The following is a 26,091-nucleotide window of genomic DNA, read 5'->3' as shown; positions in this document are numbered from 1 at the left end:
ACACACACGCATGCACTTTGAATAATCAAGTGAAAGAAAAGCCAGTGTTTCTCCTTTTATTCTTAATTTATAAATTAAGCTGCAAAAGGAAGCAGCAATAAAAATTGCATCCATTGCTATTAACAATCAGGGTTTTGAAGGGGTGGGGGGTGGGAGGTCGGGGTACCAGGTGGTGGGTATTAGAGAGGGCTCGGATTGCATGGAGCACTGGGTGTGGTGCATAAACAATGAATACTGTTATGCTGAAAATAAATAAATTAAAAAAATAATCAGAATATTTGTCATATACTTTGATTTGGTACACTTTATGCTTCCACTAAAATACTGCCATTACGTAAAAACGAGATAGTACCTTTTTTGTTGTTGTTGAGCCCTTCACATGACTAAGCATCCAATAATAGTTGTGTGTTGTACATTAAAGATCTTCTGGGCTTATTTGCATACTATGTCTGCTTCTCTATTATATTCTCGTTAACTATAAGTACAAACATTCCAATTAAGTTGATACCAAAACCCACAGTAATTTTTAACCTCAATTTTCCACATAATTCACAGTATTGCATACTTTTTTCACTCTTTTTTTTTTTTAAATAAAGATTTTATTTATTTGAGAGAGATCACAAGTAGGCAGAGAGAGAGGAAGGGAAGCTGACTCCCCGCCGAGCAGAGAGCCCGATGTGGGGCTTCATCCCACCATGACCTGAGCCGAAGGCAGAGGCTTAACCCACTGAGCCATCCAGGCGCCCAGGACTGCATACTTTTAAACAGAAAAGGTTAAGCACACATATCCCTTGGAAATAATTCCGGATCGTTCCCATAACTTAATCGCCGAGCCGCTTTGTACCATGTGTAGTTCCCTTGCACTGTCCACGTTTTTAATAAAATGCAGCAATGCTAAATTTCATACATTACCAAGTTGCACTGACAACCTAAAACTAGAATAACATTCAGCTGCGAGGACCCACTCCTTGCCAGGAATTAAGTGCAATCCGTCTGGTTTAAGGACTAGGTAGCAGCCTGGGCCTAGGTAACAATGAAAAGAGAGAAGAAAGCTGCGGCTCGTTTGTTCGGCGTCAAACGAGCAGGAATCGGATGGGCGAGTCCGGGCTCAGTACGAGAAGCGGGTCCCGTAGGACGCTTGGTGTTTTCTTCCGACAACAGCAGGTAAAACCCCGTGCCAGCCCCGCGTCCCTGGACTGGTCCCAGCGCGGGGACCGGCCGCAGCGCCCGGAGTTTTAAAAACTCCAGAGGCTGGGTCGCCCCCAGACGCTCCGCGGTAATCCGCCGGCCGGGGCTGTGCCGCGTCCTTGCTCGGCCGCGGAGCCCCTGCCCCGCGCGTCCGACGTCCTGCGGCTCCCGCGCCGCGAGCCTGTGCGCGCCGCGAGCCTGTGCGCGCCGCGAGCCCGCGCGCTCCGGCTTCCCTCCGCGGCCGCGGGGCAGGCAGGGGGGCGGCCCCCGCTCGCCCTCCCCCTCCCCCCTTCCCTGCTCCGCGTCTCGGCGGAGACGCGCGGCCGCCGCGGGCGTCCCCGAGGACACCGGGAGGGCTCAGCGGCCGCCGGGGTGGGTCTGCTCCCCTGAGGATTCATTTACCACGCGGCTTTTTTGGGTTGTTTTTTGTTTTTTTCCCCTTTTCTGTCCATTCTGCAAAAACTTTTTTTTCCCCCCAAGAAACGCGCCGCGGACCGACTGCGGAGAAACTTCAGCGAACAGTGTGCGCGCAGCGGCTCCGCCCGCGGGACGCGAGGGACCTTCGAGGCCCGGGGCCGGGTCGGGGCTTCCTCCGAGGGGCCTGCGGGGCGGGGAGGCTGTTGTGAGGGTCCGGCTCGCGGGGGCCGGGCGGGGTCATCCATCCGGACTCGGGGGCGTGGCGGGGCTTTCCGCGACCCTCCTGCTAGATGGCGAGACCGTTCAGATTTTCTCTGTGAAATACACAGAAAGAAGGTCGGCGGTGTGGGCGCCAAGTAAAGGGGGTCTTGAGAGTGACCCAGAAAGAAGGTTTTTGTGGGTTTTTTCCCCAAACGGAGCGGGGAGACGTATAGCCCCGCGGGGCCTCGGCGAGAGCCGGAATCCCAGGAGCAGAACTTACGCTCAAACGCGCGCAAGGGAAGGTCCGGTTCGCGTCTCGCGGTTACGCACGAAGGACTTTTCCTCCGGGAAGATCGCGTCCCCGGACCCCGCTCCGGCCCGCGGGTATCTCCGAGGCTGGGATGCGGCCCTCGGCACCGGTTCCGGCTTTCAGATTAACTCGAGGCACCCTGCGCTGGGCGCGATGAGGACCCCGGAGAACCTGGAGGAGGCCGCTGGCCCGCGGAACGCTCGCGGCACCCCCCAGGGCAGGTACCTCTACCTGGAAGCGCTGCTGCAGGGGGGCGCGCCCTGGGGCTTTACTCTCAAGGGCGGCCTGGAGCGCGGGGAGCCGCTGATCATCTCGAAGGTCTGTTGCTCTTTGTGACCGCGTCTTTGTTCGCGTGCGTTTTCCCCTTTGAAACTTCTGCAGGTCGGATAGAAACGCAGCCATCATGTCGGGGGTTGCTTGAATATTGCCTCATTGGCCGCTGCACACCCCTCCGATGGCAGCTGGAAATACTCTGTGTGGCTTGGCGTCGGAAAGAAGAAAAAAATGCGTCTAGTCCATGTAGTCTAGGAAATCCCTGGGGGAGAATGTGCTTGCTCAGTGGGTCATCTTTTTGTGAATGAAATAGTGCAAAAGCAGCTACCACATGATCTTTCCAGTTATAAATCAGATTAAAGATTAACAAGGCGGTGAGGGGGGTGGCATGCTGTACGTTTATGAATGTATTCCTTTATTGAGCATATGACCAGAAAAATATCTGCTCTTTCTCCCGTCCAATGAGAATATCTAGCATTCCAGAATATTTTAGAATTTCTTTATAATTCTGGAATAATCGATGACATAAATATTATTTACTGCTTTTTGCACATCCAGAAAGAAATAAATCAACTTTCTGTATAAATTGAACGCAAAACACCATTTCTGCCTCTTTTCTTTACCTATGTCTTTAAACTAACTTTTAAACCTTAGTCTCCCGTGACATGCCTCAGTTGTTTTTCTTTGGTATGACTGGGAATACCCACTGAATGAATCCTTTTTTTTTTTTTTTTTTTTTTGTATTAGTCTTCATATTTCTGCTTTTCTCTTTGACTACAGAGATTAAGAGATTACAGAGATTTCTTTTAAAATTTCAGAATGTTAACTGTCTACAGCAACAGAACATAAATGCTTTTTACACATATGCATTGCTTAAGAAACATTTGCAATTCGGGGGTAAAAGTTTTTTAGTTTGAAGGTGGGAAAGGGATAAATATGCCTTTTGCCCAAACTCTGTTACCTGTTTAGGTTAGTTTTCATATCCCCAAAACTGTATTTTGAGAGAGATGGAAATGGATTCTTACTGTAGATAATTGGTTTCTAGCAGGCAGCCAAGAATGTAAGGTTGCCTTACACTCTTACCTTACCTCACCACTGTAAGGTTTGTGGCTTTTTCTTGTCTTTTCTAAGAGAACAAAAGCTATATGTATACCTATGTGTATCAGTGAGGAAGGCATCCAGCTGTAAGTGACCGAAAACCTGACTGATAGTGGCCTGAGTAAATGGGGGTTTGTTTTTCTCATACTTCAAGAAGTCTGGAGGTAGGCTGCCCATGCAAGGAGCCACAGTTCAATCATATCAACATGGACTTCAGTGATCTCTCCACTCTGCCATCCCTATGACCCTGGTTTTTGTCCTCATGGTTACATGATGGATGCCGCACCTCCGATGTTGCATCTTTATCCTGGGCAGGGTTTTGGCTTTTTGTTTGGAAAGAGACAGACTTTTGCTTACATCTCATTACCCAGAAGTGTGTCACATACATCTCCTCAGACCAATTCCTAGCCAAGGGGCACGAGGTTATCATGACTCGTTTAGACCAGCAGGATTTCTTTCCTGGAACCTACTTTTCCTGATGTCAAGGAAACTCTGCCCACAGTTTGAATAAATTGGGGTTCTTTTTTCACGAGGAAGGAGGACATGGATGCTAGGTAGACAACGGAGAGTGTCTGCTGCAAGTATAAATACCGTATCTGCATGTTAGAATTCTGGGTGTGGACCCAACTTGCCTGGCTTTATGTGGTAAGATATGTGTCTGTACACTGGACCTCAGTTTGCTGTAGGACAGGCTGAATGCTACCACTCATGAGCCACTCCTGTAAGGCTCTATTTAGTCTGCAGAACGGTGTGTGGGCGTACTATTACCTCCCTTATCCGAATGTATGGGGATTAAAGGAGACCATGCGGTTAGAGCAGTTAGCATAGTGCCTGGCACACAAAGGCGCTCAAAAAAGATCTTAGCAAAGATTACGGTTATTGCTTTTTATTATTCTGGGGGACATTTGTATGAGGATACAGATTTTGCTGCTGTACAGCAATCCAAAATAACAATCGCTTAAACCATACTGGAGTTTCTATTGCTCTCACATAACGATCTGAGCGTAAGCCAGACTGAAAGATAGCTGCCCGAGGTCAGAGACCCAAGACCCAAGTTCCTTCCACTTTTCTTACATCCACCCTTGAGGGGATGCCCCACCTGCACAGTCAAAGGTGACTCGCCACAACACCTGCTTTCTGGTGAGTAAGAAGTAGACAAAGGAGACAGGCAAGGCAATCTCTTGCCTTTCGAGGGTGTAATCTGGTGCAGTCTGCTTGTCCATGATGGTAGCCACCAGCCCCATCTAGCTAGTTCCATTTCAGTGAAAAGTGAAATGGAACCAAATGTACAGTTCTGGTCCTCATGCATGCTAGCCACACTTCAAGGGTCAAGGTTCTTCGAAGCTCTTGTTGTCTGGCAAACTGACTCCGCCGAGCTCCGTTTCTTCCTCTCTCCAAAGTTTCCTTGGTTTCATCAAGGTGCGTTAGGGGGTCTCTCTTCTGTATTCTTCCAACCTGCATTTGTTACATGAAATCGAATTTTTTTAGTCGTGTTGGTCGTCTTGTCAGGAGTGTACAAGCTTCTTTAGGGCGGGGGCTGTTTATATTTCTGCCACATCTAACCAAGGAGCCCGGTACACAAATATTTGTCGAGTCAACGAGAGGATGTGGGCTACGTCTTATTTCGTCTTGCATTTCCAGGATCCAGTGGAGTGCCTGGCAGAGTATGTGCTCAGTAACTTTTTTTTTTTCTTTTAAGATTTTTTTTATTTATGACAGACAGAGAGAGAGGCAATACAAGCACGGAGGAGCTGGAGAGCTCCCACTAGGCAGAGAGCCCAACCTGGGGCTCGATCCCAGGATCCTGGGATCATGACCTGAGCCAAAGGTGGATGTTTAATGACTGGGCCTCCCAGGTGCCCCTGTGCTTGATAAATTCTATGGCATTAATAAGCATGGATGAAACAGAGTAGTAGGCAGGGGGAGGTGGGGAGGTAGAGTCCGTGAGATGCAGAGGATGCCTGGCAGATCTCCAGAGATGGAACACCAATCAGTTTCTCATTGTTGCTGCAAAAATCACCACAAACTGGGGCGCCCGGGTGGCCCAGTCCGTGAAGCGTCTGCCCTCAGCTCAGGTCATGATCCCATGGTCCTGGGATCCAGCCCCACCTTGGGCTCTCTGCTCAGTGGGCAGTGTGCTTCTCCCTATCTCTCTGCCTGCAGCTCCCCCTGCTTGTGCTCTCTCTCTGTCCAATAAATAAATAAAATCTTTGAAAAAAAATCACCACAAACTTCGTGGCTTAAACCATAAGTCAGAAGTTAGCATAGGTCTCGCTGGGCAAAGGTCAAGGTGTCAGCAAGGCTGAGTTCCTTCTGGAGGCTCGAGGGGAGAACCTGTGTCCTTGCCCTTTCCAGCTTCTAGAGCCCGCCTCTATTCCCCGGCACCCAGCCCTGGTCCAGAGCCAGCAATGGCAGATTAAGTCCCTCTCACATGGCATCATTCTGATCTCTAACTTCTGCCTCCATCTTTCAATTTTAAGGATCCTTGGGAGTATACTTGGCCCACCAAGATAATCTCCCTATTTTGTTATTTATTTATTTATTTATTTATTTGTCAGAGAAAGAGAGAGAGAGTGCAGGAGCAAGTGTACAAGCAGGGAAGGGGCAGGCAGAGGGAGAAGCCCGTTCCCCGCTGAGCAGGGAGCGGGATGCAGGATTCAGTCCCAGGACCGTGGGATCACGACCTGAGCCGAAGGCAGACGTTTAATTGACTGAGCCACCCAGGCATCCCAATGATCTCCCTATTTTAAGATCCGCTAACAGCTTTCATTCCATCTGCAAACGTAGTTCCCCATCGCCATATAATCTAACACATTCCCTTTCCAGGGATTAGAACATGGATGTCCTTGCAGGGAGAGGGCTTGATTTTGCCTGCCCCCAAGCATTTGAGCACTGATGAAAGTCCATATAAGTAAGATCATGTCACAGTTGATACTGCAGTGAAATTTCATGGCTGATCATGCATATCCCAGATCCTTTCTCTAGAACACTGAGAAAAGTGCCCTGCAGCTCTTACACTGGTAGCCAGATGTCTACTATTGCTTCAAGGTAGGATGACCCCCATTGTAGGGGAAGGGAAAGGGGCAGGACACGTTGAATCCTACATGCGAAAGGCACGTACACTTACACCAGAGCAGTTATAAGCTGTCAGGTACGGCTGACAGCATAATGCATGAAGTCTTTTTTTCTTTAGGAGAATGAATGGGAAAAGGAACTACAAAAGGGTGGCATAAAAGAAATCATTTTCCCGTCTTTTTCTTGGAGGTTTAATGTCCTTGAAAAGGAAAGGTGGGGTTGAGGAGAGAGCCTCTTTAATCTGTGAACTTCAAAAGGAAAGGGCAACTTTTTCTTTAGTAATGATTGTATGAGGAAGCTCAAGTAATTCAATCGTTCAGGAAGTTGGCAGCCTGATTTTATGATGACTCACTCTGCATTGTGGCTGAGAAAAGCGGTTCCACCTGCGGTAGGGGTGCACCTGCTCCAGGATTCAGAAATCAAGAAACAAATGCAATAATGATTCCCAAGGACAGCCGCTGGTGACACTGGCTGAGCTCGGACGACGTGCCACACTCTATTCCAAGACACTCACGCGTGTTAACTCATTTGATTTCCACAGCTCCGTGAGGAAGATAATAGGGTTTGCAGATGTATCCATAAGAAACGGAGGCACAGTGTTTGAGTAACTTCCTGCAGCTCTCACAGCCAGTGAGTGATGGAGTCGGGATTTCAGTGCAAGCATTCTGCTTCCGCGGGGTCCAGGCATTTAACGCGCTGTGCCATCCAGTCGTCGCTGGATGTTTGGCTCTGTCTAGATTCTAGAGCTATATATTGGGTAAAATATGGGGTTAATCTTTTGTTATGTAGGTTTTAACATTTATTAGAGGAAAACAATCTTTAAAAAAAAAAACCAACAAGCGGGAGTCATTTAACAGTTCTTAGTAAGTAACTTTGTGGTGTCCTTATCTGGGAGGCACCTCTTTGTGCCCTTCAGACATGACCTTCTGAAGAAGCCGCTGCTCTGGGCTCTTGCATCCTCCACGCTCAGAACACGTGTTCCTGATTCCTGCTTCCCGGGAGGCGTCTTTGCTTTCATTGGACTCTTTGTGTGTAAATCCTGTGGTTCCGTCTTCCATGACATCACCTTCTCTGAAACTCCTCCTTCTGCTTGGAACACCATCCTCCTCTTGCTGTCAGTCCAAATCACAGCCTTCCTCCAGCCCTTGTCCACCAAGGCTCAGCTCCCTGACCCTGTCCCGGCCCCAGCGTCCCATTCTTTCTCTGTCGGTGAAGTCACAGGCGTCCTCAAACCTGGGTCTCCAGGCTTCCTGCTGGCTGACACTACTCAGATTTTTAGGTGGGTTCTTCTAGCCTTAGTGATTTGATCTAATCCATGAATCCTCTCTAATTATTCCTCCTCTGGAGAGGTGTATCCAAAACCTCCCGACTGACCTGCCACTTTAAAGTGAAATGAACCGGGGTGGCCGGTGGTGTAGGTGATGGGGCGTCCCACTCTGGGTTTCAGCTCACATGGTGGTCCTGATGTCGTGAGATCGAGTCCTACGCTGGGCTCTGTCCTCAGTGTGGAGTCTGCTTGAGACTCTCTCTCCCTCTCTCTCTGGCCCTGACACTCTAAAATAAGTAAGTATGTAAGTGAATGAATGAATGAAATAAAATATTTAAAGTGAAATGAACTGCTTTAATGCAGTGGGAGAAATCTTAGACATATCAATAGACTAGGAAATGACTCGTTTAGGTCAGGGAATGACTTGTTTAGGACAAAAATTGCCTGGATGGTCATGCTGAGATTTCCTCATTTCTAGATTTTCCATATCCATTTGTCTAGATTCAGCACTTCCCAACCTTCTAGCTTCCTTCGTGCTCCTCAGTCTCACCACACCAGCATCAGCTGTACCATTTCTCCTGGCTCATTTCTTCTGCACTAAAACCGTTTTTACTAGTTCTTCAGCTGTAGTCCCTGAGTTCAGTTTGAAATAGATTTCTAGGCAACCCCAGACCTTGGGCTGGTTGATTTTGTTTTCCCCAACGTCATCTTCTCCATTTCCTTCAAGTACCAAGCTAAGTCAGCTTGTTACTGCTCTTTTAACACAACCAATTCTTTCTCGGTTTCTGTTCTTACCGGTCCTGCTTTTTCCTTTAACATCCTTTGCCTTTCTTGCAAGGGCTGTCTCTGTCTGCTGTCCTGAAACCGTGTTTCGGACCCTCAAATCCATCCCTGTCCTGCATTTGCATGAATTCCTCCTTGTTGTCATCTCGCCAACATGTTTTTTCACACCATTTTCTGATACAGGTAGTTGTTTGCATTCGGCCTGTTGACAACAAATTATAACCTCTTTAGAGCCAAATGAGCTCTACTTCGCGCTGTGTGTCCTGCTTTTCCTAGCAGAGTACCTCCCATTCACACGCAGCAAATGCTTCACAAGTGTGAAATGATTGATAGGATTTTAGAGCAATGAAGACCCTCAACAATCCTTCAATCCAACTTCCTCACGACACAGAGAGAAAACAGAAACTCACTAAATTTCGTTTATTTGCCAAGATGGTTATTGCCTTAGCAAACAAATTGTATGTGTGGTGTGTGTGTGTGTGCATGTGCACATGTGTGTAAAGCTCAGCTAGTGAGGGAATAAGTGCTTTCTGGTTGTGCCATTCATATGAATGAATGAGTCCTCGCTCCTGTTAGGCTATTAACTTCTAGAAGCTAAGGATGCTTCCCCTCTCTCCGTCTCCCCGTCCTTCCTTCTTTTTCTTCTGTTATCCGCAGGGCAGAAACTATGCACAACAATGATGACAATGAAATATACTAATGAATGACGAGAAAGATGAATGAATACTTCTTTAAAAATCTTTAAATTTTTAAAAACTTAAAATCTTCTTTAAAAATCTTTGTTAGAAAGAGGGGCAAATGAGATAGAAAAATCTCTTAAAAAATGACGCAAGTAGGTTGAGTTCGGGTCTTCTTTCATGATGTCTTGCACATACTTAATGTTTGGTAAATGTTTGTTGAGTTGAATTAGATTGGAAAAAAGAGAAATTCATGGTTTTAACTTTTTAGAAATGACCCAATTCTCTCTGCTCAGCAGGGAGCCTGCTTCCCACCTCCCACCTCTGCCTGCCTCTCTGCCTACTTGTGATCTCTGTCTAATAAATAAATAAAACCTTAAAAAAAAAAGAAAGAAATTACCCAATTTAGAAATTGCTTAAAGTGTTGTGCCCTTTTTTGTCACAAACTAAGCTCATGATCCCATCATTGTTGTTGAAAATGACTTTATTCAAGTAGCATGCTGAGGTGGTGTGCCAAATGGATAGTAGACTTGGTAAGAATTCTGCTTTTTTTTCCAAGCTAATAGGTTTTCAAGGCATTGCCTCCTATGCAAGGACCACAACTTAAGGAATATTTGTCTGTCTCATTTTAATGAACCCACAATGGGACCAGAGACATATAATGAGAGACTTCCTATCCATCTTTAAAAAACAACAACAACAACAACTAAAAAACAAAAACCAAGGAACCTTCTGGGTCTTAACTAACCTATAGCCCGATTTTTCCACATCTCTCCCATTCATGTACGTCCAAGCAGTGAACATCTTGATCCAAACCGCCGCAGAGCTGGAGTTCTCTCTGGCCCAGCCAGGCTCTCAGGCTGTGACATCCCAGCCCTTCTCAGGGAGAGGCAGTGAGGCCGAGCTTCCCTGCCCAGCTGAAGCACTGTTTTCCCCCATCTTCTAATGACTCTCCCCACAAAAGGTAACTTGTGTATCTCGAGCCACTGAATGGAGGGGACAGTTCTTTCCTGCCTTCAGAGGAGGCTTTTGTAACTTGGCAGGTGGATGTACAGGACACTCAGGCCTGACATCAAAGTCTGAATTTGCTCTTACGTCAGTCGCACTTTTTCTTCCCGCAGCCATCCACATATCTATTCTTAAGATCCTTCTCGAGCTTGAACTGTATTTTATCGTAGAGATTTATGGTATTTATCTAGAGTGTTTATTTTTCAATGCTCTTTGGTATGTTTGTACTGATTTAAGGTTGTGATTTCTGCTCTTTTCTTTCTTTTTTCTTTCTTTTTCCCCATTTTAGGAAAGGCTGTCCAGGATAGCACAATACACATTCCAGACGATGTAGGGCTTGGAGGGAAAATGAACATTTCATTTCTACCATGGTTTCTACTGGCTATGAGACCATAGGGAGTAACTTGGCTTTGCTGGACCTTGGTCTCTCTTTTTTGAAAAGAGCATTCTACCTAGTGGAGTTGTTGTAAGTATTCCATGCTAAACAACAGTGCTTGGAAACGACAAAACACAATCAAGAATTTAGTTACGATGATAGGGACTAGTGAGAAAATAGTAGGTGTCAAATAAGAGCTAGCAACCCACATAACAAAGATGATATTTGACTGATTTCCTTATCGTGGCAGCACTCATAAGCTCACTCTCAATCACTGAGCAGATAATTCTCTGCCCTCCTGGAACTTATATTCCAGGAGAAAGAGGATGACTAATATGTTCATCTATGATAATTCCAGGATCGGTAAGTGTCATTAAAAAACAAACAATATGATGGATTCAAGAGTGGTAGAGTTTGTGGCATAAAGGTATGAGAAGGAGGGTTCTCTTTAAATAGGTAACCAGAGAAGTTTTCTGGTAAGATAACATCTGAGCTGACACTGTTGGATGAGAAATATCAAATCAGACACGCAAAGAGGTTTGTATGTTGGTCTAGGCAGGAGAGTCTTGGGATGTTAGAAAAAAAAAATAAAGTCAGTGTTATTGGACCATAGTAAGGGTTTTAGCCTGCTCAGATGCTATAAGAGAGTACCGAAGTCAGAGTGATTTATAAACAGCAGAAGTTAATTTCTCACAGTTCTGGAGACTGGGAAGTCCAAGATCAAGATGCCTGTAGATTTGGGGTCTGGTAAGGTCTTGCTTCCTGGACCACAGACAGCCATCTTCTCACTGTGTCCTGAGATGGCCAAGGGGGTGAGGGAGCTCTCTGGGGTCTATTATAAGGCACAAATCTCACTCATGAAGGCTCTACCCTCATGACTTAGTCACCTCTAAAGGCCCCAACTTCCCGATATCATCACATTGGGGGAATAGGTTTCAACATATGAATCAGGCGTGGAGAGGGCACATACTCAGTCTATAGAAGTAAGTGAGAGAGAGAGAGCGGTATGACATGAAATTGAAAGGTAGTCAGGGGTCAGATTATATCAGACATTGTAGGTTGTGGGGAGCACCTTGGATGGGATTTCAGTATGGGGTATGAGGGTATATCATATCACAAGTCCTCTCTATTTATGGTGAGATGGACTGATGGAGTGTATTTAAACTCTGGGTGATTTCTAGTGCTGGCTCTTAAAACCCCTTCTCTTCTCTCCCTCATATGAATTTCTAAGGTACCTCTTGGGTTTACAACAGGACAAGGCCTTCCAGAAGACAACAGTCAAAATTTGTAATTATAATTTATGGAGTGGTACACAAGTAAATGGCAAATATTCTTTTTTTGATTAGTTGGGAGACGTTTATCTTTCTCTGTCCCATAACTGTTGACCTCTAGGATTGGTCATCACCTCAAGCCAACAAGATCTACTGGAGTTGCTTTTGTCCTAGGAATATGACTAACTTTACTGAGGTCCTGCTTGGTCACTGGCATACCACCCCAGCAAAGCTTCAGAAAGCTCTGTGAGATAGAGGTTCCATTATTATTTCCATTTTATAGATAAGCACGAGGCTGGTAGAAGGTGGTAAAACTAGTTAGGTGCTAATCTAAGACTTTTTAAAATGTTAAGCCTGAAAAACACCTTTGAAAGTAAAAGCGACATTGTCATTTGTCGTTCCAGAGTATACTTCCCTCTCCTTTGTCCCAAGTCACAATCAGCTGACAGAAGGCTGGGATGTGTGACCTGTGGGAAAAAGCCAGGCAGCCCAAGGGCACCTTGAAGGTAGCTTGTACCATGAAATGTGGAACACACCTGAGACCTCACCTCATCAATAAATTGGACTCCCCACATCTTCCCAGACCCTGCTTCTTGCTTTTTACCTGGGCAGGGTTCTATCCTTGGTCTCAGTTCACCCCTCCGGTTGTTGTTTTTCCGCTGGGATCTTGCTGTATTTCATTTTAACATACAGTCATCAACAGTGCCTTTGTTTCTCTTTCGTGCTCTTGTTTCCTCGGTTGACTTAAACTCCTGCTCCCCATCAGCCTGAACCCTGAGCGCATCCCTTGGGCTGCATACCTTCCATCACCTGGATAGACATGAGAAATAAAACCTTAACTCTCCAATCAGGCCTGTTACCCAAGGAGAAACACTAATTGACTAAATGAACAGAAAGGGTCGAAAGCCAACAGGGTCTGGATCCAGTCTACACAGGGAATCAGGCTCGAGGTTCATGCTGGCGGAGCACTGATTTCCTGGGGTGCTCCAAGTTCTTGCCCTCCAGCATGATGAGGAGATCGGCACCACAGCAGATGGTCTTCCATGGAGGACCATTGTGCCAAACTTTATTTTGTTTGTCCCTTTCTAGCTCTTGCTTACCTTAAAATTTAACTGAACTGCTGTGATTTGCCTATCGCTCCCTAATCGCCAGTGCAGCTCCGGCTCGGTCTCCCATGTTGCTGACTCCCTCCAGGCTTACCTTCTCTGCTCTGGCTCCATGACTCTCATTAGTATCCATGCTCCCCGAAAGGCACACTTTCTAGCTCTCCTCCTAGTGTGCTCACTTGGCACAATCCTGGGACCTCCACACACAGCTGCTCAAAGCCACGGCTGTCCTCGCCCGGCTGGCCCCATCCCTCACCCATTCCCAGCTCCTGGCAACAGTTCAGACAGATCCGAGAATTCTAAAGATCTCAAGATTAAAGAAAACTATGACATGAATTTGAAATTAACACACAGATGATTCAAAGGGAATAAGCAGTCTTCGAGTTAGCTGGACTAAGTGCCTAGCACTTCGGGGATTAAATTGTATCGTAAACCACGCATTTCCTAGAAGGTCCGAAAAAAGGTTAAACTTCTAGAAGTAATTGTCTTGCTCCTTCGTTTTAAAAAGTTGAAACTTTCCATGGAAGGAGTTGTATAGACATAATTTAAGATTCCTCATTTTGTATGTAGTCCTCTGAGAAGTTCATATTTTTTTAGGCCTCCTCTCAGGGAAACTGGGAAGTGAGCTTCTGGAATTCAGACACGGGATCTGGCTGGGTCCCAGCAGTAAATGCACACATTGGATGTGAGATAGAAGAGTAAAGGAATAGAACAGTGAGTAAATTTGGGGCGATGAGTTTGTAGAAAACACTTGACACTTTCCTTTATTCCTTGATTTTTTAGGGGGCAGAGGGTTGTTTTTCGTATTTTCACTTTCGAGCAGCAGATCAAAAACCACACAGCCATCGACGTAAGCATGAGCAGCGGGAAAGTCAATTAGTTTTGTTCTTCAGGATTGCAGGACGGTTGTGTGTCCTGGTGCTTGGACTCACCCTTTACGATCACATGAGTTGGGGCAGGATCTTGAAGGAATTACGATCACGGCTTCCCAAACATACGGACGTCTATGCATTTGGCATTTCTGATGAGGGCAGGCTGTGGACCCTTCCAGTGGGCCGGGCTTAGTCAGGTTTCTGAACCCAGGCACTAAATAAAGTACGGCAGTCACCTCTCCTCTGTCTAAGAAAAGGCAAAATAAAGTGGGGAGAACCCCAAGGTGGGAAGAAGGAAATGAACCCAGACTAATAATATTCATATTTGCTCAGTTTCTGCTGTGGGTTAATTAATATTCTGTTAAGTTCTTTTATTTATGGTTTTGTAGAGTGAGATTTGATTGGACCTATGAAGAAAGTGATTTTTCATCAATGCTGGAGCCCGGGTTTAAAACTAAGTTATTTCATGCACTCTCTCACCTATTTGGTCCCCACGTCATTTATCGAAGCCTGAAATAGGGCAGCACTGGGGAGACCAGAGCAAGCAAGTCTCGCACCCAAAGGGCATGTGTTCCCTGTTTCTTTTTCTACCCCTTGAAGCTGAGCCGGTCACTGCCACGCCACGTTCCCTCAGTGCTCACTTCTGGGTGTGCCGGCGTGGCTGCCTACCGTGGGCGTCCACACTTCCTGGCTTCCGGACGTTAGTTTGTCTCCCTTTGCCACCTGCCGAGGGGCTCTGGGAGCAGCCTTCAACCGGGACTGAGTTGAGTTGGTCAACGTCCGCCTCGCTCATCCCTCAGATGGGGACCTCTGAGCCAGGCGGTTTCCACGTGCTCCCGGGTTGTCCTGGCAGAAGTGAGCTGCACTGGCTCCTGGCCGCAGCAGGCTTGAACAGCCGTCCCTGTGGCCTGCCTGCTCTTGCCTCCCCCCCCCCCCCACCTCCCTCTCAGCATCACTGTCCTGTGTTGTCAGTTCCCTTCACTTGCGTTTGAATTCTCGTCCCAGAGTCTGCTTCTGGGGAAACCCAAACCGAGATGACCCCCATCTGGGGCAACACAAACCAACATGACCCCCATCTGGGGAATGCCGACTAAGTAAGAGCCAGATCCTAAAGCCTAATGTAGACTGATTCCAAAGCCTCTGGACTTTCCACTCTGCCACGGGATACAAGTCAGAGGGCTTCGGCAATATCATAGACCTGTGTCTCCTTGGGTGCTAAGAAAAGGACAAATTCATTCTCGGATGGAATGTTTTAAAATTCCCTCTTTCATCTTCTACCCCCTCCCAGGACTGTCTTTCTCTTTCTTCACCGAGCGGGCGGATGAGTCAAACTGTTTTCATCATCACTTCTTTTGTCCGTAGGAGTCAAACACCAGAAAACACCTCCTCTTCTCCCTGAGGACAGTCCAGTGTCTCTTCTGTTCTGGAGATTCCTTTCTTCTCTAGACTCTGCAGGTTACTGGTTAAGGAACATCTTCTCCTCTGAGCACAGTAGCCCAGGGGTGGTGGTGGTGGTGGTGGTGGAAATATCTGATTCTTTTGGACCTCTCTAAGCATACTTTCTTTTCTAGAATTTTACTTACGTTGCTTCTCTTCTTTCTCAATTCAAACAATCAACACAGCACAAGAAGAAAGTGGACAACGTATCGTTTTTTAGTCCAGGATATGTGACATTATACCATGGCAGTGGAATGAGGTTTGGCACCAAAGCAAGCAATAAAATGTAATTTCTATCTGATTTCTATAGAATTTTCTATAGGAATTTCTATATTTCTAAAATATAATTTCTAATGATATAATTTCTAATTTATCCCAGCCTAATAACACAATAGCTTTTCAACACTAAAAATCAGCATTTTAAAGTAACTTGTACCACTGCCAAATTCAATGCAAGAAGCTTCTTTTGAAGCTGTTTCCTGTCAATATGAATATTCTTTGACTCCCTATGTTGTCTTTTCCCAGTTTCCTTGTTTTTTTGCTTGAGTTCACTGAAGACTGACAAACAGTAGCTTCATGTGACACCCATTAGTTTGCCTTAAACCTCGGCTTGAACTTGAATGGCTAGAATAATGAATAGATTTTATGTAATATAATTCATGTTGTCAGCTATATGAAATGGCCACTCAAGAGAAGAAATGTGTTCTAGTCCTTTCTTTTCTCAATCTATATTTGAATATAACAATGCAAAAGGCATTATTCCTTTTTTTTTTTTTTCAGTTTATTCACCGTTCAAATCTAAAAAAGCAATAAACTTAAACTCTATTAAAACAGAGCAGCTGAGGAAAGTATTTACCTCTTTAAATGAATAGGAATTAACAAGCATTTTTAAAAATTGTGTTTGTCTGTATGTGAGCACAGGGAGGTGCATTTCATTATAACAAGGGTGGTCTTGGCAAGTCAGGGTTCATTTTAACTTCATGTGTTGATTGTGGAACACATTTATGCCTCCTCTTACTGTAGGGAGCCTGTGGAATAGAAAATAGATTCAGAAAGTGGTTCAGAAGAAAAGTATCCCCTGTCTTCTCATCTCTCAAGCAGGGCAAAAATTCTTCTTAGTCAAAGTTCCTTGGTTTGTCCTAGTTATGCTGTCATTTCATGGAGGTTAAAAATAGACATTGCTGGATATATACTATATATATACAATATATACAATACAATATACAATGGTGCAGCCACTTTGGAAAAACATATGGATTTTTTAAAAATGTTAAAGTGTTAAATACAGAGTTACCTTATCACCCAACAATTATACCTCTAAGGATATACCCAGGAGAAATGAAAACACATCTGTAAAAAGACATACTCAAATGTTTGTGGCCTCACTGTTTAAATAGTCACAAAGTGGGGAAAATATCCAAATATCCAAATATGGTATTGTTATATAATGGAATACTACTTGAGAAAAAAAGGCACTGAATACTGAAAAATGTTACAACATCAATTAACCTCAGAAATATTATGCTCAGTTGGGGAAGCCACACACACACACACAAATATATATATTATGCAATTCCACTTCTATGAAATATCCAAAAGAGACAGAAAGTAAATTTCTTTCTGCTTGAGGCTAGTGGAGGGAATAGAGAGTGACTATAAATGAGTACAAAGTTTCTTTCTGAGCTCATGGAAATGTTCTAAAGTAGATCACAGTGATGATCCCACAGTTCTTTCTATTAAAAAACATTGAATGGTAAGGAACAAGCCACTTTTATTCTGGTTATAAGAAATGAGAAGGAACAGTGTATCTGGGTGGCTTCGTTGGTTAAGCGTCAGCCTTCAGCTCAGGTCATGATCTCAGCGTCCTGAGATCAAGTCCCACATGAGGCTCCCTCCTTGGTGAGGAGTCTGCTTCTTCCTCTCTCTCTGCCCCTCCCCACTGCTTCTGCTCTCTCTCTCTCACTCACTCTCTCAAATAAATACATAAAATCTTTTTTTAAAAAAATGAGAAAGAACCAAAAAAAGGAGAGAAAGTAAATAAGAATCACAAACTAGATTATTACTCACTTTGTATTGATTTAATTAACTGAAATTTAAAGTAGTAGAAGAAGATGACCAAAACGAAGGTCTGAAAAGCTTGGCAGAGTCCTAATTAAAGAAGCAGGAAACTCTAAAAAGTTATTCATGAGTCAGTTTAGGGTATGACGGAGAATATGCCACATTCAGAAGTCCTAGGCAGTGGATTCTAGGATTTTCCCTGAAGGAAGAATGAAAAATGCCTTTCTCATTATCAAGATCTTAAATCTCCATGTTTAATTTTGCCCAAGTTTTGGTATGCGTGGGTGGGTTAAGGGTCTGCCTTCTGCTCCGGTCATGATCGCAGGGTCTAGCTTCGGGCTCCTTGCTCAGTGGGGAGCCTGCTTCTCCCTCTGCCTGCTCTGCCTGCTGCTCCCCCTGCTTGTGCTCTCTCTCTCTCTCTCTGACAAATAAATAAAAAAAAATCTTTAAAAAAATTTTTGCCCAGGGGAAGGAAGAGTCTCTCAAAAGTCTACAGAATTCCCTGCCATCCTCCATTCTAGTACCTGCTGATCAAAACTTTCTCAGAGAGGCGCCTGGGTGGCTCAGTCATTAAGCGTCTGCCTTCAGCTCAGGTCATGATCTCAGGGTCCTGGGATCAAGCCCCGCATCGGGCTCCCGGATCAGCAGGGAGTCTGATTCTTCCTCTCCCACTACCCTTGCTTGTGTTTCTTCTCTTGCTGTGTCTCTCTCTATGAAATAAATAAACAAAAAAAATATATATTTTTTTAAAAAAACCAACTTTCTCTGATCCCAGGGATCTGCAGTGACTGAGAACACGTATGATCACTGAAGTGTAGTGACTGTCCCTTCATGGGAAGAGATGATGGACATCTCTCGTGCAATTAACTAATCAATAACTTTTTTTTTCTATTATGGTTTCTAGCTCTCCCATGCACTAGACTTAACTCAGAAGTGTGTTCTTAAATGGCATAAATCACATTTTCCTGTTGATAGTTTACTTTTGATTTTTCTAAAATTTATAATGGACACAGAAGAAAAGGTGGTGGTTGGGGCTGTTGGTAGGGAAAATCACTGGTTATAAGGAAGGGTGATAATGGAAGAAGGATGAGAAAGCAATTTAGTGAGGTTTTAGAAAAATACCTTTTTTTTTTTTGCCATTTTCTTCTGGGGAAAAGAATTTCTTCATGAAATAAATATTTAAAGTAGTTCATATGCAAAGCCCATGAATGTTTGCTTTGCAATGTAGCAGTTTCACAATCAGAAATTCTAAATCTTTGAAGAATTCTTAAAAAAAAAAAGGAAAAATTTTATAGTAGAATGACTAGAAAAATACTTCAGTACATGAAAAATACATAAAAAAAATACTTTAATTGGACCACTTGGTTTTTGTTGTTTTGGTTTTAAAAACATATTCTGGATATTAATCCCTTATCCAATATATGCTTCACTTTTTTAAATTCTCTTTCTGTGGTTTGCTTTTTCACTCTGTTGATAGCATCCCATGACACACAAATTTTTTTATTTTGATGAAGCACACTATTTTTTTCTTTTGTTGTCTGTGTTTCTGGTGTCATATCTAGGAAATTACTGAAGTTCATGTCATGAAGCTTTTTCTTTATATCTTCTTTTAATTGTTTCATAGTTTTAGCTTTTACTTTAGGTCGTGGATCCATTTTGAGTTAGTTCTTGTATTTGGTGTAAAGCAAGGATTAAACTTCATTATTTTAGTTGTAAATATACAGTTTTCTTAACACTATGTATTAAAAAGACTGTCTTAATTACACAGCCAAATTAAACCATTTGACCATATATGTAAGAGTTTATTTCTGGGCTCCCTATCCTATTCCATTGGTCTGTATGTTTATCTGTACTCTAGTTCAACACCCTAAGTTTTGAAATCAAGAAGTGTGAGGCCTACCATTGTGTCCTTATTTTTAGAGGTTTTTTTTTTTTTTTTTTTTTTTTTTTTTTTTTGGCTATTTGGGGTCTCTTAAGATTCTATATAAATTTTAGGATAGAGTTTTCTATTTCTGCAAAAAAAGAACATTGGAATTTTGATAGGGATTGCACAGAATTTGTAAATAGCTCTGGACAATACTTACATTTTAACAGTATAAATCTTGAATCTATATAAACATGAAGTGTTTTTCCATTTATTTGTATCTTCTTTAATCTTTCAGCAGTGTACTGTAGTTCTCACCTTACAAGTGTTTTGTCTCCTTGGTTACTTTTATTCCTAAGTACTTTCTCCTTTTGATGTTTTTGTAGGTGGGATTGTTTTCTTAATTCCCTTTTCAGGATCTTCATTGTCAGTGCGCAGACACAACAGTTGCTCTATGTTCATTTTGTATCTCGCAGCCTTGATGAATCCATTGATTAGTTCTAACAGATTTTGTGTGCGTGTGTGTGTGTGTGTGTGCACGCGTGTGTGTGGCATTCTCTATAGAAGACTAATAAGTCATCTACAAACAGGTGATTTTACTTCTGCTGTTCCAGTGTGGATGCCTTTTATATTTCTTTTTCTTGCCTAATTGCTGTGGCTAACATTATGTTGAACAGAAGTGGCGAGACGGAGCATCTTGCTCTTATTTCTGCTCCTAGAGTTACAGCTCTCAGTCTCCCATCACTGAGTATGTATGTTAGTTATGGGTTTTTCATATATGATCTCTGTTATGTCACACTTTAAAAAAATCTATAAAAGTGCTAAAATAAAATATAGGTAAATATTTATGTTGTTTGGAGGAAGGAAAACATAATAAAGGCAAAAATTCTATGGGAAAGATAAGGGTAATAGGTTTGATTATGTTAAAAAAAATGAAAATATCTATATGGCAAAAGCTCCATAAAATAAAATGATATGATAAATAGGGTAAGGTCCTTAATATAAGAGAGCTCTTACATATAACTAAGAAGAAAAAGTTACACATAAAAGCTAAGCTGGCAAAGGACATGAACATGCAATTCACAAGGGAAGAATAGGAGGGAGTCAAGGAATATTCAGGAAAAGCATTCACCATCCCCGTAACTAAAAAAATAAAAATTGAAATGAGATGGAATTTTTAACTTTTAAAAATTTTATTTATTTTTTAAAAGATTTTATTTATTTGACAGATCACAAGTAGGCAGAGGCAGGCAGAGAGAGCGAGAGCGGAGGAAGCAGGCTCCCTGCTGAGCAGAGAGCCCCATGTGGGACTCAATCCCAGGACCCTGAGATCATGACCTGAGCCAAAGGCAGAGGCTCAATGCACTGAGCCACTCAGGCGCCCCTAATTTTTAAAAATTTTTAAACCATTTTTTAAACCTGTAAGACTGACAAAGATCAGGAAGAGTGATAACATGCACTTGGTAATAGTAATTTCCCATGGGGCTATAAACAGGCTGCATCCTTTCTGGAGGGCACCAAGTAGTAACTCTAAAAAATATGCATGCACAACCATTTTAGAACTCTGGGTTTATCCTAAAAAAAAAATCATGCAAGATGTATATACAAGGATGTTCACTGATATATTATCTAAAAGACCAAAGAGCTGGGGAAAAAAAATCTAAATGTCCAAAACCATGGGACCAGTAAAAGTAATGATGCTGGGATAATGTATAATGTATATATACACGCATATAGGTGTATCCCTCTCTATATATCTATGGATATATATCTTTATCTATATATTTGTATATATTTATTTTTTAGTGAAAAATAAATTGATAAATAATATTGCTATTAAAATTCCAGCTTTATTTACTTATATGTCTTTGATAAAATTTAGGAGGCTATAGATAAGAAAGTATTAGAAATTATTGTGTCTTGGATAGTGGGATTTTAAGTGATTTAAATTTTCCTCTTTTTTCACTTATTTTTCTAAGGTTTCTAGAACAAATATGTAGTCTTGTTGTAGTTATGGTTTTGTTAATTTAAAAAAAAGTGATGACTTTTTAAAAAAATTATTTATTTATTTGACAGAGGGAGAGACAGTGAGAGAGGGAACAGAAGCAGAGGGAGTGGGAGAGGGAGAAGCAGGCTTCCAGCTGAGCAGAGAGCCCGATGTGGGGCTCGATCCCAGGACCCCGGGATCATGACCTGAGCCGAAGGCAGACGCTTAACGACTGAGCCACCCAGGCGCCCCCAGTGATGACTTTTTAAAATTGTGGTAAATTATACACACATAATGTTCAACATTTTAACCATTTTTAAGTGTAAAATTCAGCAGTATTTAGTATGTTCATATTTTCGTGCAACCATCAGGACTACCCATCTTCAGGACTTTCTCATCTTTCCAAACTACTACTCTGTACCCATTAAGCAACAAGTTCCCATTACCCTCTCTTCTAGTGATGACTTCTTAAAATCAGAAAAATTCTATATTTAGTCATCTTTATGCATCCTTCCCCTTCTCAACTCCACACACGCTTCAAAAATAACACTTTTATTGAGATGTAGTTCACATACTGTAGCAAGCACACTTACATTTTTGAAGTATTTGAGTCCTTTGTCTTTTTTTTTTTTTTAATCGAAAATATTATAACCCTGCATGAAGTACAAGGTTAGGGTTAATGTTCTTGCATTTCTTTAGGAAAGATGATAGCGGAGTCATTTTAAGTGAATGTTACCTGCTAGAAACCTGTGTCCTGCTTTTGGAAAGGAGCTCTGGTTGCCTTCAAAGACGGTTCCCACTGTTCCGACTGGAAGCAGCTTCCCTCAGCTCTGAGTTACAGCCGAGAGCAGGAATCCATTAATAGGTCAACAGCAGGAGAGGGAGCAGGGACATTGGAAAGGGCCGAGGGCAGCTGCGGTTCATTTGGTAGTTTAAAATTGGCTTTTCTTTTATTCTCTTATTCCTGCTACCTCCATAGAATCCAGGAAGAATAGGGATGTTTTCTCCTGCACGTTTGATTGTAATAACAGGCCGAGATCTCTTTGAACGTAACCAGTGAAGGAAAGAAGCATCCGTGGCCATCAAACTGGGTAAAACAGTCACATAATCTCGGGTTTGTCGTTTGAATCCTATTAATTATAATTGTGCGGACTTGTACAGTGGAGAACGCTTCGGGGGCTTTTAAAGCGAGATTTTCCAAAGACCACATTCCTCGTTAGAGCTTCCCCATCACGGCACGCTTGAGCGCCACTGCACAGCCGAATAGCTGGGATGTTTTTCCACCCTGGTCATAGTCGGAAGACAAAGGACTCCTCGGCGGCCAGCGCGCCCGGGAGCCTGGGCCCAGCGGCCTGACAACGCTTCAGCGGGGAGCTTTTATTCCGTCCTGCTTGGCCGTCAGGCCTCATTCAGGGAACAGGATCAAGTGGGAGGAGTGTGCGGAGAAGAAAGAAAAAATCAATGGAGGAAAATCCCACACAGCCAGACAGATTGCCACGGAGCCACTGGTCCCTTTCACGGATGCTGAGTCATGGATGCGGTGTAGGATAAGGCGCAGGAACCCGTATAATCCTCCTTTTCACAGCATCGTGCGCTCTGGGCGCTTTGGCCAACGTCCCATGGGGCACTTGAGCACAGGTGTTGCACTAGTGTGGCGACGCACCTGCCTTCTCTGAGGAGCCGCGAGTGCCGTGCAAGAGCTGGGGACCCTGCGGGTGGTACCGAAGGTACTTTGGGGCCTCAACCCCTGCTCATTGTCAGTCTCTCCTGGCCTCTGCCTGGTCTGGAGATGGTCCGTCACGGGCCTGCTCCTTCTCATTCACAGAGTTCTTGTGAGGCTCCCGTAGGGTCGGCTCATATGTGTGTCACAGAATCACGGCACACTTCTTAGTCATCATCGTTGGAATTTTTATATTTGAATTTAGAAGTCGTGTGTATATGACTCTTCTGGACATAGCTCTAGGATAACAGACTGTGTGTATGGACTTTCGCTATTGCCGAAAGAAAGAAAAAGAACTTTTTAATATTACCCAAGGGAAAGTGTGGAAGGCTATAACTTATACAGTTGTGTAATTTACCTTATGCAAGTTATAACGTACGTTAAAGGCCTTTTAAACTTATATGTGAGATAAAAATGGTCTCTCCACTTGCTTTCAGTTTAGTAAAAATAGCATATTGGTGACTGCACTTATCCAAAGGCATCCTTCCCTTTTACATAAAATCTGGCATAGCATAGTGACTGAGAGCACAAGCTCTAGAGCCAGAATTTTGGGCTCAAATTTGAACTCTGTGTTTGCTGACGGTGTGCCTTGGGAGAGTTATTTAACCTCTGTTTCTCTCTCTCTTTTACAATTTATTTATTTGAGAGAGAGAGAAAGAGAAAGCACAAGCAGAGGGAAGAGACAGAGGGAGACAGAAGCAGCCTGAGCAAGGGGCCAGTTGTGGGACTCAATCCCAGGACCCTGGGATCATGACCCGAGCTGAAGGCAGATGCTTAACAAACTGAGCGACTCAGGCACCCCTGTTTTTCTCAATTTTAAAACTAGGATAGTAGGTGACAACTACTTCATAAGGTCATGTGACTTTTTAAAAGAGTTAATAGAAGTAAAGTTCCTAGAACAGTGGCTGATACACTAAGTATCATTAGTATTATCTAGTTGATTGAAAGAGAATTTGGGGGTAAGAAGGAGAAAGAGAGAGCCAAATAATTCTCCCCTCCCCAAACCAAATGAAAGAGGAAAGAGTCATCAAGAGAGATTAAGACAGTGGGGAATATAGAGTCTGGATGGATACACAGTTGCACAAATACATCGAAACAGACACCAAGACTAGATGCTTTCACCCTTGTCTTTATGACATTTATGTGTCTTACCACTAAGGGTTTTAAGCCGTATTACATCTTTACATCATAGGCCATGTATTCGTTTGCTAGGGCTGCCATAACAAAATACCATACACATGCACTGGGCGGCTTTAACAATGGAACTTTTTCTCATAGTTCTGGAAGCTAGGAGTCCAAGATCAAGGTGGTAGGCAGGTTTGATTTCTTCTGAGGTCTCTCTCCTTGGTTTGCTCACTGTGTCCTCACATGGGCTTTCCTCTGTGGGTGCACATCCCTGATGCTTCCTGTGTGTCTAAGCTCTGTCTTCTTACAACACACGGTCATACTGGGTTAAAGCCATACATCTCTAATAGCCATGTTTTAACTTAACGGTATCTTTTAAACACCCTATGTTAAAATATAATCATATTCTGAGGTACTGGGGTTAGGTTTCAACATATGAATTGGCAGGGGATGGGGGAGATATAATTCAGCCCATAACTGGCTACAAATGTTTTTTGCCCCATAGATAATGAGAAATTAACTAAAGGACCAGAATTTACTTCAGTATCATATAAAGGAGTCAAAGGCATCTGTGAGTCCAGTAGAAAAATTTGTTTGAGTATGTCATGTGGCGCTTCTTTTAGTCATAAGAAAGATAGCTGACTTTTATGGAGCAATTCAGATGTCCATGGAAAGATAATAGATGTTTGACAACAGCTTTTGGCTGGGCCATAAAGAATTTAGAAAGTAGAGTTTGTGTCAGATAGGAAAATAGAACCTACATTAGTTATTTCAGCAGAAGAAATTTAATATAAGGAGTAAGCATAAAGATATTACTCTGACGTGCTTGTGAGGAGTAATGCAGCATGACACCATCAGTGAACCGGGCATGTGTGATGTTCTGTGGGATGCCAAGATGATCACGATCTCTGGGGAGTAGACTATGACAGGAGAGCAGGAAAGTCGACATAGCTCTGGGATAACAGACTAGAAGGGTACTGTTCTCCCTGTTGGTTGAGGGCAAAAGCATTGGCGTGATACTTAAGAATTGTTTGATGGACAATAAATTAGACCAATTACTGTGCACCAGATGCCAGATACTTATGTTCATTTGCTCAAGTAACCACATCTGCAATAGCAGCTACAATTGGCAAGGCTTGATTAAGTTTGCAATGACCCATGATTATTATCCAAGATGAATACATCGCCTGCACAGACCAAATAGGCAAGCTATATTGGGAATGCTAGGAGGAATCACCATACCTGCATCTTTTAGGTCTTTGGTGGTGATGTTAATCTTGGCACTTATCCTAGGGATGTAGTATTGCTTTTAGTTTATTGCCTAGAATGGGGTAGAGGGAGTTCCATGAGCTTCTGCTTGGCCCTTCTACAGTACTATTTCTTTTGCCACATTCCAATGTAGAGATTAGATCAGTTTCCAAGCATGTCTCCATCAATTATACATTCAAGAACTAAGGAAATAACCATAGGGTGAGTCCTGGGAAGTAAACTTGAGCCCAAACTTCAGTGATCATCTGAGAAATCATACGTCTCTCTTTGACTACTGGTCTGCAGTGGTGTTATGGGGGCTCCAAGAACTCATATCTATTGAGAACCAATGTCAAGAAATTTTCAAAGATCTATATACTCTCTAATTCTCCTTAGTAAAAAGGTCAAGATGTCACGTGAATCCTATTAATAACGTTGATTCACATCACTTGTTTATCCAAAGAGCTAGTATATATGTGTGTGGATGGATGGATGGATGGATGGGCACCTACCTTATTCCAAAAATAATTTCAAGTAGCAACTAGTGTAAGAAGTTACCGTAGCCAAGAAGGGACACTGTTCAGGTCTTTCTTCAAGGAAACTGCTTCAAGGAAATAAATCATCGGACAGCTTCCAACTGTCAACACCTTTTATCAGCCATGGTGTTCGTGCCAAAGCTACGTTCCCTAGGCTGCTGTAGGTGGATGGCTGAGCAGAGGAGGGATGAAGG

The 26,091-nt window shown here is 43.3% G+C and overlaps 1 protein-coding gene across 1 annotated transcript in view; it reads left to right on the top strand.

Annotated features, from left to right (window-relative positions):
- The first annotated feature begins 2,163 nt into the window (after positions 1-2,163).
- Positions 2,164-26,091, top strand: part of SHROOM3 (shroom family member 3) — a 299,368-nt gene continuing 275,440 nt past the window's right edge. Inside the window, exon 1 of the mRNA XM_059158848.1 lies at positions 2,164-2,434. Coding sequence (XP_059014831.1) covers positions 2,270-2,434 — 165 coding nt within the window. The 5' untranslated portion in view covers positions 2,164-2,269. The remainder of the gene's footprint in view (positions 2,435-26,091) is intronic.

Source organism: Mustela lutreola, chromosome 1 (genome assembly GCF_030435805.1).
Source record: "Mustela lutreola isolate mMusLut2 chromosome 1, mMusLut2.pri, whole genome shotgun sequence".
NCBI classification, from domain to species: domain Eukaryota; kingdom Metazoa; phylum Chordata; class Mammalia; order Carnivora; family Mustelidae; genus Mustela; species Mustela lutreola.
Note: the sequence above shows the minus strand (reverse complement) of the source record. Positions and strands in the feature narration are given on the sequence as shown.